The 13589-nt window shown below is 37.8% G+C and overlaps 1 protein-coding gene and 1 pseudogene across 2 annotated transcripts; one reads left to right on the plus strand and one right to left on the minus strand.

Annotated features, from left to right (window-relative positions):
* Positions 1-4234: 4234 nt before the first annotated feature.
* On the minus strand, positions 4235-9334 carry LOC309698048 (cornifelin homolog B-like; annotated as a pseudogene). Its single transcript, XR_014280812.1, has 4 exons — positions 9243-9334; positions 6487-6585; positions 5260-5405; positions 4235-4500 (listed from the first exon to the last, which is right to left on the minus strand). The product of XR_014280812.1 is annotated as a cornifelin homolog B-like (transcript).
* On the plus strand, positions 9320-13054 carry LOC309698036 (transmembrane protein 272-like). The gene is made up of 5 exons (XM_082520313.1): positions 9320-9413; positions 10845-10904; positions 10992-11042; positions 11165-11329; positions 12814-13054. The coding sequence occupies exons 2-5, from the start codon at positions 10850-10852 to the stop codon at positions 13017-13019; spliced, it is 477 nt and encodes a 158-aa protein (XP_082376439.1). The 5' UTR covers positions 9320-9413; positions 10845-10849; the 3' UTR covers positions 13020-13054.
* Positions 13055-13589: the final 535 nt, after the last annotated feature.

Consider the following 13589-nt stretch of genomic DNA (forward strand, 5'->3'; position numbering starts at 1 on the left):
CTGTGTTTTTTTGTGTGTGTTTTTTGGGGGGCGGTTGCAATAAAGCACAAGGTTCACTTAGCTCTGCACACAAAATAGAAACTTCCTCCAAAGGGATACTTTTTACTTTCTTACTCTGAGTACATTTCAGAGCTTGTACTTTTTTACTTTTACTTGAGTAAAGAAGTTGAATCAGTTGTTCAAGTTTTACTGGAGTATTTTTTAACAGTATTATTTGTACTTAAGTGCAGAAAGTCTGTACTTTAGCCAAACATTTGGTCACCAGCAGGTCTAAGAGTACTTACACTGACATTTGAAAGCCAAATGGACTGGTACCTATATATTGCTTTTCTACTCTGAGTACTTAGTGTTTCTTTACTACATAAACACATCCAAACACTGCTTTTTACTGTTCCATTGCACCTTGTCCCACATTCACACTCATACTCTGATGGACACACCTAGGGCAACCTGAGGCTTAGTAAGTGCACCGATGATACTTCAACGTGTAATACGACTGCTAATAATAATAATCATAATAATAGTAACATGTAGATTGGAGAAGAACCAACCCTGCATATTAATGCATTCTTATGGACTGAATACTACACCATCAACCAAAAAATGTAAATGTCCAAGAGATGATGTAGTATTTTATAAACTGGTCACTACCTCAGGTTTTTCTCTTGACATTTCAGGAGTCAAATTCTTCTGGGAAAGGAAACAAGATGACTTAGCTCAAATGTATTTTTATCTGTATTTTTACCACAATTTATTTCACTTATTTACTGTTATGGCTGGAGGGATGTCTGCTTTTTTAAATGGAGCTGCTGGATATTTACATGAAGATGAGTAAATTTGTGTTTGGTTGATTATTTCTTTGCCGTAAAAATGCTTCCTGGGAATAAATCTTGCTGTTATAAATATTGCTGTTAGTTCCCCTTAAACAGTGTCACATTTGTAAGGATATTTATTGAAGATGATTAAAGTCTGAAGAAACAAGACAGTTGTTGTCAGTTTAATTAAATTAACAAGATGCCATTTTTAGCTGCTAACGAGCTAGCTTGGGTCTTTAGTTGATTTCACAGGCAGTGTCGTGCTGTCAAAGCTGGTTTTTTATGTTTTTGGCCCAGACAGTAAAGTACATAACTAGTGTATGTCCTGCATGGGTTGCACGGGTATCACAATGAATTAGAAGGTGAGACCAAAACTCAATAAAACTAACGAAATCTCAGGTAGTTGCAATCTGTTGCACGGTGTAACCGTGTAAGTATAAACTCAGAATAGGTCACCATGTTCGATTTTTACTGACAGCTCCAGGAATGAGTACACACAGCGCACACATCTGGTGTAAAGCTAGTGAAACGTGAGGACCAAGTCATCACATTTGTAGATTTTACATGTAAGTGATTAAAGAAGAAGCTCAACACAACAGTTAGCTTCTATTCTCAGGTATGGAAGGACAAGGCAGCTGATGTCTTGGCAGAAGATAACAGTATCTGAAGTATTGTCAGGTTCTTTATGAGAGAAGACAACATAAACTCAAAGTACACGTTTCTTAAAATTTATTAGACAGTTAAAGGTGAGAGTTACTAACAGCACCGTGTCTCTTACTTCATTTAGCAAACCTAAACGAACAAAGAGCACAACACCCAGGCAGTAAACAGTTCTATTATGCATTATAATAGAACTGCACTTGGTTTATCTTTCGCCCTTTATGGCACAAACTTCTCTCTGTAATAAGAAGACCACTCTTCCCACTTCACCATGGCAACTGTCTCCTGTCCTCCGGTCAGGCCTTTATAGATCAAGAGAGATGTAAAAATGTAGAGGGAGAACTCCCAAACAAAAAAAATAGTTTTCGTCTAGTTTTGAGCTAATCAAAACGAACGTAAATCATATCATTAAAGGTTAACTGCGATGAAAGCACATGTGTCAGTGAAGACCTCTCTGTCTGCTGCTTCTACCATGGCATCATGAATGGTTCATTTATCAGAGAAGACCATTTTGTTTTTGCCTCTCTGTGAACCGTCACCAAAACATTAATAAAAGGAGCAATGCATTACTGCAGTAAAAAATATTATGGTCACTTGTATCTGCTTACATACTTTAGAAGTTTTTTATGTGAAGTAAGGCAGGTGTTGTAGTGAGGTACTGGATGTGTATAAATAGTCCTGTCTAGGGATGGGAATTGCGCACCAGTAGATCATTTCCTTGGAATTGTTAGTCTGCCTGCCGATCCTCCTTATCAGTTCCACTTGGACTTGCTCTACAAAAAATCTAAAATTGTATTCTGTTTTATTATTTATGTTTCTTTTGAGTTTGAGTTTTGGAAAAGAGGATCTTAAGATGCTGAGAAAAACAAAAAAAAGAGAAACCAAACCTCAAAAAGGGAACTGTTCTGAATCTCTAAAAAATGTTTGATCCCAAATGCCTGTTTGAAATGTACTAACTTGTTCAGAATTCATAACAACAAAATACCACAAAAATGTAAGGAATAATTATCAAAGAGGGTAAAAGCTCAATAAACTTGTCTATAGTAACCTGAATGTTTCTAATACACAATATGATGAGAAACTGTCTGTTGTAACATCTGTGTAACATGCACATCGGCAACATGAAAATGAGGAAGCAAGAAATCTGCAAACTGCGTACATGGCATGACTTACGAAATTTGTACTTGGAATCAGGCAGATGATGCTGGCCAAGAAATCACATGCTTTAAACCCTGAAATACCTCCTAATATTTACTTATAAATACAGTAACCCCCCTAACCCTGCAGATGCCCCATGGCTCATCCGGTTGCCTAACTCAGAACTCAGATGACACTTCAGTATTCAGAATCAACACATTTTGTACTTTTCTGCTTATTCACTACATCGAACAAAATATGTATGTTTGTTACATCGAATAAAATATATCTTTGCTCCTACAAAGATTAGCTTCAGCAAATTCAAATACAGTTATACTTGTTGTTGAATTCTGTGTTATATTTCTATCGACACTTCCTCAGTGGAGGTTAGCCTCTGACATCTCATAACAATGGTCAGTTAGGCTCTGGTGTTTAAATGATGCTAGTCCTAACTACTAGCATGCTAGTTAGTACTAAGGGACCCAAAGTGTGCCAAAAAAAATATCACCAGCATCTTCACACCATCACCAGCCTGAACTGTTGATGGATCCATATTTTCATAATGTTTACAGCAAACTCTGAACCTAACATCTGAATGTTTTGGCAGAAATCGAGACTCGTCACACCAGAATATCAAATTGTAGCCTCAGTTTCATATTGTTCAGCTGACGCTCAGTATGCCTCATGTGAAAGGTTAAGCATTGTTTTACAGTTTGGGAATTTTAGGTCCCATTTTGGGTCTGTAAAAATCTGGATACCCAATAACTTCTTGAACTCTTCATATTTTCGCCTTGGACACAACTTTGTGTAAATGAAGTGAATAGAACAGTTTGTAGTATTTAGTAATTAAATAAGGTAGGCAAAAATAAGAGTGTTTACCTTTCAGTGTTTACCTTTACTAAGGCAGTCAAGGCTTCGTTGTTGTGTACATGCATGATCTGGTCAAAAAATATGAATCTCAGATTTGTTGTTTAGCCATGAGTTCTGTGATGTAGAGGCATTAAGGGGGCATGTAGTGGCCAATAAGTACTATTGCAGCGATTCTTCGCTACACATTTTCACCCAGGAAGCAAGAGTAAACAAAGATCAGGTATCGAATGGGACTACATCTACAGTGTCAGTGTACTGGTCCACCGTTTGCTTACATCAGTGTAGCAAGAAGAGAGGCCTCAGGCAACTGGAAGCAACGATATGCTGCAAAGCTTTAGGCACATCAGAATAAGAAGAACCCAATCTCAAAGATTTACTAGACAAAGAACTCAAATGTTTATGATTTCGGGTACTCTTGGTTTCATTGCTAGATATTTTTATTTATTTTGCATGGCGCACTTTTATTTTTCTAACAAATTTTCTAAGGGAAAAATAATATAAGGTGATAAAGTACCGTTACAGAAGCAGTGGATTTTCTTTCAAATGTTTTAGGTCAAATAAATCTAAATGAAGTAGTAATGCTCTAATACAGCAGCATTATATGATGCAATGTTATAATGAATTAAGCACAACAGAAAAACACAGTTTCAGCCCGACAGGTTCCACTATTACAAACAATTACTTCATCTGCATATATTAGTGAATACGACTAGTTTATATCTGAACACTAGGACAATTAATCTCACACATGATGTTGTATAAAATTAAAGGATTTTATTGGCCTGAAAAAGTCAAATAGGATTCGACACATTAATATGACAACAAATTTAAAGCATTTTTCTTCAGCAGTGACATAGGCCCTCAACACACAGCCGAAATGTTTGCATCCACAGACGTGCTGGCAGCAGTACGAGGTGGCGGGCTGCTATTACTGCCTGATCTTCAGCTCACGATGCATCTGGCACCAAACGCACGGGTAACACCAGCACACTTTACAGCAGTCATCACAGAACGAGCCCTGCAGGATGGAGGAGAAGAAGCAGAAAGAGAGGATGAAGCAGCAGGAGTTACGGGGTCTCTGCAGTATTTCAGCTTCCTGACCTTACAATATAAAGCACTTTCAGGCCACTGCTGTTGTGATTTGGCGCTATATAAAAACAAATATTATTGTGCTGTCGTGGTTGCCACTGTGTAGATACGGCACTGATTATTCTGAACTCAAACCAACATGAATAGTAACAGAAACATGCAGAGGAGGTTTTCCTGTGATTTCCAGACAGTAAATTTCACATCACAACATTCAACATTCATCTGTTTTTACTAACAATAAAGACGTAAATGAATGACGGCAGTCTCTTTCTCCTTATCTGCTAAAAGCTCCACTATATTCACTAACTATCAGCTTTTTGATGCTGGCAGGAACCTGCTACAGCTAACTGTTACAACAGGCTGGCGTCAGCACTGAGAGTAACATGTCCTTTAAAAATGCTGTGTGGAGCTGGTAACCAAATATCTGAGAGTTGCAGCCACATGTGCAGGTTCCTTCCCACATTTTATGCAATGAAGTTCGTTTTAGAACCACATCTGAAATACACACATTCAATAATAAAGACCGATCTCAGGACTTTTACTATATTCTGAAAATATCATAACTTATTACTCCAAGCAGAAACCTCCAGGACTTTTAGGAAGTCTTAAAACTGCACCTCCTCCAGTGACCTCATCTATCTTTTAAATGTAGTTTGTAACAGTGTCCTCCATCTGAAAGCAGTCTTACAACAATGTTGTGGCGCTCTCTGATGGACCCACGGAGTAAGCAGGACACCACACCACAAACATCCAGCAGTGGCAGTGCGCAGCACCATCCATGTTTACTGGCTGCATCACACTGCATGCAGGGGAAACACCAAAAGCCACAGCAACCTTTGACGAGAAACACGTACAGAGTTATTATATATAAAATGTCCACGTTTCATATATAATAACTATGTTTTAAATCACAATGCAAACAACATAGATTTTTACTATTTCAATCTGTTTTATAAAGACATGGAGAGTTCATTGTTTAGCACTTCTCCTTCTCCGTGCTGTCAGTTTGTCTGTTTGTTGCCCATCTTCCTCTTCTCATGTCTACATCATGTTTTGCATGGCTCATTGTACATTATGAAAGTTTCAGTGGCTATTTCTTCATATTTTGACTGCATGCTTTTGTTCCAGTTTCCAGTCAGTCAAATTGTCCTTTAATGCTCCTCTGTGAGAGTACCAAGGAAGCAGGGCAGCATTTCTTCTTTTGCTTGTCTACCTGCAGAAACACCTCCACCACAGCATTTATGTGTGTGGCATTATGAATGTTAACGCTAGTAGATTTTACAAGAAGTTTTCTAATGTCTCATGAATGTGATCACATCAAATGAAAAATCTTGTATCTTTTGTTTTATTGTCTTTGATTTTAAAAAGTCACTTTGGGGGAAAAAATTGATATGTTGTTTAAATCTTTTAATGCTCTTTTTTTTTTCAAACATTTTACCTGATTGTAAAAAAGGAAAGAAGATCTTAAAACATACATACAGAGATATAATAATCCATTAAAAAAAACATGTTGAAGAGCACAGTTACGTATGTCCCTGTGTGACACTGTGACATGAAGGTCTCCACTGAGTTTGATCCACTTTAAATTTTGCACTGGTGTACCATTGTGATGTTTTTGGCATCCTCCAGGGGGAGCTATTTCAGATTTCCCCGAGTGAAACCACAAAGAGACCAGATTAGGTCAGTTTTAACATTTAAATTCCTGTTCCCATTAAAGCAACTTAAACTTTGTTGCTCTATAATACTACTACCTGGACATTCTGGTGAGATAGTCTCAATGCTTTTAGAAATTCTTGAATATTTGCTGACTTTAGACTCTCTGCTAAATGATTGCAAAGAAGGCCTGAAGCAAAGTCTAAGGAGACGGTTGATGCACTAATCGCTGCTGTTTGCAGAAATAGCTCGGTTGACTTACAGGTCTCCATATCAACACAACATTCACAAAGGCCGGTGGTCCACTGCCCAGCACTGGCAGTTGTCATCACCTGGGTGGGCTGCTGTCGGACAGCCATGGCTGGAGGAGATAAATCACAAATACAGATACAGATAACAGGATCTTTAGCTTCATGTAAAGCACTATGAAGACCTCAGACCAGAGGCACATTTTATTTATGTGCAATACAGACAAAAAAAAAGTTCACTGTGCAAGAAACTACTAAGAATGTACATATATATATATATATATATATATATATATATATATATATATATATATATATATATAAAGGCCATGCATGTGTTCTTTGCATCTTTAAAACTGGTGTCTGATAAAGTCTATGTGGTGCTTATAACCTTATAATAACTGAATGAGCTGCCAGTGAAATACAGATGTTAGTATGTGTTTTATACTTTAAGAGTACAACTGAACAATAGATACGTCACTATGCAGAACTTAATGGCCACATGAGCATTTTGAGAAAGCTGTGACTGTGATTTTGCAGTATATAAATAAAACTAAATTGAAGTTTTTGACTATTTAAAAATGCATTTTGCAGTAATAAAACCTGCTGTAATTGTGCACGTAGGTCTGAACTTTGATGCCAAAATTCAAATTCATGGCCGATCACTTCAGAAATAGGCAGAGCAGGTGAAGTAACCTCAGGCCTCTCCACAAGATGGCGTGGAGAGGCCTGATGTGACTTGCTTAAAAACACAACTCACGCAAACTGAAAGCAGCATTTTGAAAATGATACAGCATTTTGAGGAAGCCAGAAATGTAAAATGCTATATCAAAATTATATAACATATTAAATACCAGAAGAACACTGTTTCAAACACAGAAAGTAAAACAGATGTAAGCTGTCACTTCTACGGTGATGGATATTTTTATTTAGCATCCAGCCTAAGTGACATGCATCATTAAGTCCGCTTATTTTGTTACTGCAGTTGAAGTATAATAATAATAATATTAATAATGTATCCATCATTGCAGCTGCACGTCTTCCTGATAACACTTATACCAAAGTGTCATGAGTTCAAAGATTACTGACTCTTTCAAGCTGCTCGTTAGTATAAAATATCTGTCTTACCTTTTCTGCAGATCTCTGAGCTCTGTGCGGGAACAACTTAGTATCTAACTACAAATCAGGGAGTGAAAGAGGAATTGAAGCCTTTGAGCCTTTAATTTGAGCCTGAACAGAAACACATGGAAGACCAAAGTCAGGGGTTAAAAGTGGGACTGCGTGTTTTTGTTGTTTGTTTTGTTTTGTTTTTGCCACCACAAAGGAATGACGGCTGGTATCTGTAAGTTGCAGTATTTAAGCATCTAGCTAACCCTACTGAGGAGGAGCGAGGATAAAGGGAGTGACGTTTTTTAAGTGTCAGGTACATAGTGGCTGTGGTTTCATGCTCAGAGTGAAGTCACGTCAACTGAGATTCAGCAGAGATTCTTTTGAATTTTAGCTGAAGTTCCTTGAATTCATTCAATGAATTCCACCTTCATACCATGTAGAAAAAAGATGGCATAAACAGTTTACTGGCAGTGTAGAGGATGGAAATCAGCCAGGACAACTCATGAAACATCTGGTATAATTCAGGTGTTTACATCCTCAAAGAGCAGCAGGTCAGCTGATCACAGCCTGCAAATCTACTCGAGCTCTCAGTACAAATTAATGTGAGTTATGATTTTTTTTTTCCCCACACTGATCGATTAAAACCAGTTTTCCCCACCTGCTAAATCCACCAAACCCCTGACTGTACACATTTTTCTGTTCAGAGGCAAAGTCCTCTAAACTGGAGGCAACAGAAAATACAAATATATTTTTAATTTTCCTTCATCCCCTTTATCAGATTCAAGCTGAGAAGATTAGAATAAAAAAAATAGACTAAAGTTTTTATTCCTATCTACTGATATTATTTATCATTATGTTGATAAAGCACAAAGTTCAGTTAGCTTTTCACCAAAAAATAGAAACATCCTCCAAAGAGCTACTCTTTACAGTACTTCAACTTCTACTGGAGTATTTTTTTAACAGTAGTCTTTGTACTTCTATTTAAGTACACAATGTAAGACCGAGTCCTTCGAAGGCCGTGAAGACCGGACGTGCGACTGTTTAATTGAAGGGTCCTGTTGTCTAGCAACGAAAACAGTAGCAGCTATGTCCTTGGTGGATGACTGATATAGAGAATTTGGAAAGTCCTAGCCATTTTGCTGTGACTTAATCGGCCTGAAATTGCAGCCTTCAAAGGATACAACCCCTGAATTTGGACACCGCCATGGTCCTCCAGTCCCTTTGCCTTTTCACAATTTTGTTTTCGAGCTACTACAAGTAGCAGCCGTGTTCACAAAACTGGATCTCCGTGACGCCTATCACCTGGTTCTGATACGAGAGGGGGGGACAGTGGAAAGATTTAACACCCATCAGGGCCACTTCGAGTACTTGGTCAAGCCCTTTAGCATCACCAATTCCCCAACCGTGGCCCAAGCCTTTTTGTCCCATATCCCATATCCTACTCGGTGAGACGCATCATGGATGTCAGACATTGTGGGAGGGCTCTTCAGTATCTGGTGCACTGAGAGGTGTATGTCCAGTAGAGCATTCCTGGATCCCTCAGTCGGTAGTTCTGGATAAGACCATGCTCTGGGACTTCTATCATAGTCATCCACATAAACCCGGAGGGTCCCCGGGAGGCTCCTGTTAAGGCGGGGTTACTGTGTATGTGTTCACTTACCTTGCAAGGCCAGGATCCTCCTGGGATGTCCACCCTCTCCCTGAGGCACCTGAAGCAATCAAGCACCTGTGAATCATCTGGCAATCAGCAGACTACTATTTAAGCTGAGACCTGACCTTCAGTCTTCATTTGAGTGTGGTCTGACTGCAGTAGTATTCGCCTCGCTTGTCTGTAAGTCTCATTCCCTGTTATCATGACAAAGATTTCCAATGTATCCTTTCCTCTGTTTAAGACGGCCCACCCTGTGAGCCCCTGTGAGAGAGTGTTTTGCATAGTGGAGAGAGGAGTCTTTTTTTGGGAAACGCTAAAGATCAGAAAAACAAAATTGCTGCCTAAGAACTGCTGAAAGACTTATAATAGCACAATGTTCCCCTCACTGTAAGTAAACTAACTAAACTTGCACTTCTGAGTCCTGCGTTTGAGTCTGTTCAGTCAAACCTTGACACAGATGACCATATTCTGATTTAATAATTAATTGTTCAATAAAATATTCAACTGAATTATTTTACAAACTACCGTTTGCCATCTTTTTATAGTTTAGACTACTATTAAGGCTATTTACATACACTCCATGTTCTAGTGCAGGGGTGGGCATTTCCAGGCCCTGAGGGCCGGTGTCCTGCAGGTTTTAGATCTCACCTTGGGTCAATACACCGGAATCACATGATTAGTTCGTTACCAGGCCTCTGGAGAACTGCAGGAGCTAATTTAGCCATTTAAATCAGCTGTGTTGGTTCAAAGACACATCTAAAACCTGCAGGGACACTGGAGTTGCCGACCCCTGTTCTAGTGTGTTAATTTTTCAATATCTGTGGCGTTTTGGCTTTGTTTGTTTTTTACATTTCAAAATAGATGATTTAAAAAGACGTCCAGTTTAATAGCTTACTGCATCTTTTTCACTTCCTGTTAATTGTTGCATCGGGGAAAAATATTTTTATTTCACATACTAAACCAATATTTTAAAAAAACACAGAACATCGGCCTGGGAACTGAAAACAGAAAGTGCGATTTGGGAAAGCAAACGATTTCATTTCTGCTGAGAAACACACAGCAAAAGGAAAACTATAAATAAGGAATAATTATCAGAAGCTTTGTGATAATGTAAGCAAATGTTTCTGTGAGCTCTTCTATCCAACGTGAAGCTTATGGAAACCCATACACCAAAAAACCCAATAACTCTAAAATCTGTGAAATTTATATAACAATAATGGAAAGGGAACACAAAGAGGCATACACTAACGTGAAAACGCTGTAAAAGGAAGTTTGACAATACGCTCTTGCCCACATAGCCACATTAAATGTCACCAAGTTTTAACAACAGTCCTTGTCATGTTTCCAAAGGAGTCCGGTGACACACAAACAGGTAGGCCTGCAAAAAAATCTCACTTTAATTCTTTCACATAATTTAAGTTTCATTCCCTGACTATACTGACACGCGTTTAGATCTTGCAGTGATAAATAAGTTTTAAATGAAACTTTTCTTTGGTGAGCTGGTCCTTCAACAAATCTTTTCTTTTGCTACGTAACTGAGAAATAGAGACGACTGGTGGAGGAATATCATGTGGCTCTCTTTGTGTCTTCGTATGTTTGATTTCTTTCCAGGCATAATGCCAGACAGCAACAGGTCACAACACATCTGCCGGCCTTGGGCAGTAATATTAAGTAAGAGAGTAATTTTAAACATTTTTGCACATCTGCAGCTGCTGCATGGTGTCATTTATGACTAAAAGTATCACTGCCTTCCTTCAGATTGTACCTTGGTGATTTTCGATATCATATTCATTGCTCAAGGGGTAGTTGGTAAGTGAGAGATGAATCTACTGATGTTTGAATTTAATTTATATGCTGGAAACAAAGTTTGAAAAATCAAATAATCAAAGGTGTTTAATAAAGACACTCATCTTTATTCTTGTGCCCTGTAGGATTGGTGTACAGCACCGACTGTCCGAGGCAGCCCTTCATCCCCGTCTATATGTGTTTTTTCATACTCGTACCCATCTTGTTGGCACTGAGCTGGTGCTACAACTGTTGCAACATCGTTCTGTGCTCTGTGGCCATCATCTTCTATGTTTGCTGGTTCATCACAGGTGAGCTTTGAGAGCTGAATCCAGTTTCTTAACAGCAAAAGTCAGCTGATTTTAGAAATATTACAGACAGCCTGCACAAGCAAAGCAGATTTTATTTTGTTTTTTTTGTTTATTTCCCAACCAAGTTAGATGAGTAGCAAAACAAAAGAGCAAAAGAGTAGCTGATGTTGCAAATCTAAAATAAAAACTAGAGCTAATAATACGATTGTTAAGGAACCATCTATCAGTGCATGTGGGGAAAATAAGATTAACCTCCTGAGAGCCAGAAAAACATATTTTGAGATTTAGATTTTTGAAGGTAATGTAAGTATTGTGTTTGAAAGAAACATGTTCCATCATTTTTTTTAAATTTATTATTATTTATTTGTTCCTTATCATCTTTAGACGTGTGATGCATCAGGTCTTGTTTGATCACAGAAGGGTGTAACGTAACGATATATTGCAGCACACCAGCCTGTTAAATCAATGATCTTTCCGTGGTCTTACAGACCGAGGCAGCCTTGTTGCATTCTGTTTAAAAGAGTTTAGGCTTTCTAGAGAGCCTAATCTTCAAGAATCTGCTTAAACCAGTAAATTCATATCTTAGGTAGCCTGAGGTAGCAATGCTGTGACCACATATATGCTGAAGAATGGTTTCAGTTTTAATGATACCTTCAGAAATGAGCGCCTCCCTCTGGTTTGTGTGCTCTGAATTTTTATTTCCTAAAACCTGGTTGTCTGTTTTCTGTGAGATGTAATCAGAGGACCACATGTTTGTGGCGGCTGTGTTGTTTTCATGTTTCGTGTTATGTAAATTTAAAAAAAAAAAAAAAAAAAATTGAAGGTAATTTCAGTACAGTTGAAACTGAACTGATAAAGACAGTTTCTGCAATAGAATCATGACAGCTGTGGCCATGAAATGTGGAAGCTGCAAAGTCCATGTGCTCTGTTAGCACAACCCACACAAATGTGGTATCAACAGAAAGTCCTGAATGTCCCCATGATAGTACAGTAGTACTCATATTGATTGCATGAATGGATACGTGACATAGAGGTTTTAGACTCGTGTCTCTGACAAAGAATAAAAATTAATTGTTGAGTCTTATATTATCGTTTCCCTTTGTTTACTGGAAGTGTAAGACATGCTTATTCAAAAGAAATTTAAAGAGGAGCTATTTCCTTATTTTATTTCAAGTACGTGAAAACTTCAGCTCTGCACAGATCCGTTGACTGACATTTAATAACTGGTTCACTGATTTAAAAGTTAAAATAGATCATTCACAACAGAGAAATAAAGAGGGGTTTTCAGCCCCTCTCATGGGGCCAGAAATGGATTTGTGCAGCTTTAAACACCAAAGCAAAAAATAATGAGTTAGCACATTTGAGAAGCTGTTAATGTTGTGGAGCAAATTGATTTTTTTCGTGGCATGAGAATTAATGCATTACAGCACTATTTTCTTAGTGAGCAAGCACCTTTGAGTCTCTTTTGTTTAATATTTCTCCAGGTAATGTGATGATCTACTCCATTTACGAACCGAACTACAATAAAAACACAACAAAAGCCGATCCATACTGCAACAAGACGCTCTACCTGTTTGCATTTTGGAGCACCAACCTGACCTACATCCTGTTAGGTGTGCTCCTCTTGTCCTATTGCTGTCGTAAGCAACGAGAGGCTGATGATAACACTCGGAGTCTGCTGCGTGGATGAAAAGAAAACTAATAAATAAAAAATGAAGCTTTGAACATGTTGGAATTTGGCTTTGATATGTGTCTTATATATGTTTAGAGCTTTTAATAACACAACACACTTTTTTCTTTTCAGAGAAATGTCACAATTTACAGGTAAAATACAAAGTTTAGTGGAAAATGTTTAATCTTTTTTTTATTATTATTATTTTCACGGCAGATTTCTGTTATCTAAACATTTGACTGGATGTTTTTAATAATATATATAATGTTAGGCAAAATAATGAACAAGAATATTTAAAATAGCTCAAAACAGAATATTTATTGGATAGAGCTGTTTAGTCAGAGGGTAAATTGGTTGTGTATCAAAATGCTTGTTTACTTTCTGAATGTTCATGTGCAAAAGTCTTTAGCCACCCATCGTTTCTTCATATTTGGCTTCCAAGCAACCAGAGTTTTTTTTTGTTTTTGTTTTTTTTTTTTTTTTAAAGTGGTCTTGAGCAGTGGAGTCGTGGCCAAATGCTGCTTCAGTTTTTATGATGGCAATTTGCATATACTCTCGAATGTTATGAAGAGTGATTAGATGAATTGC

Source organism: Aulonocara stuartgranti, assembly GCF_965226115.1.
Source record: "Aulonocara stuartgranti genome assembly, chromosome: 3".
NCBI lineage: Eukaryota > Metazoa > Chordata > Actinopteri > Cichliformes > Cichlidae > Aulonocara > Aulonocara stuartgranti.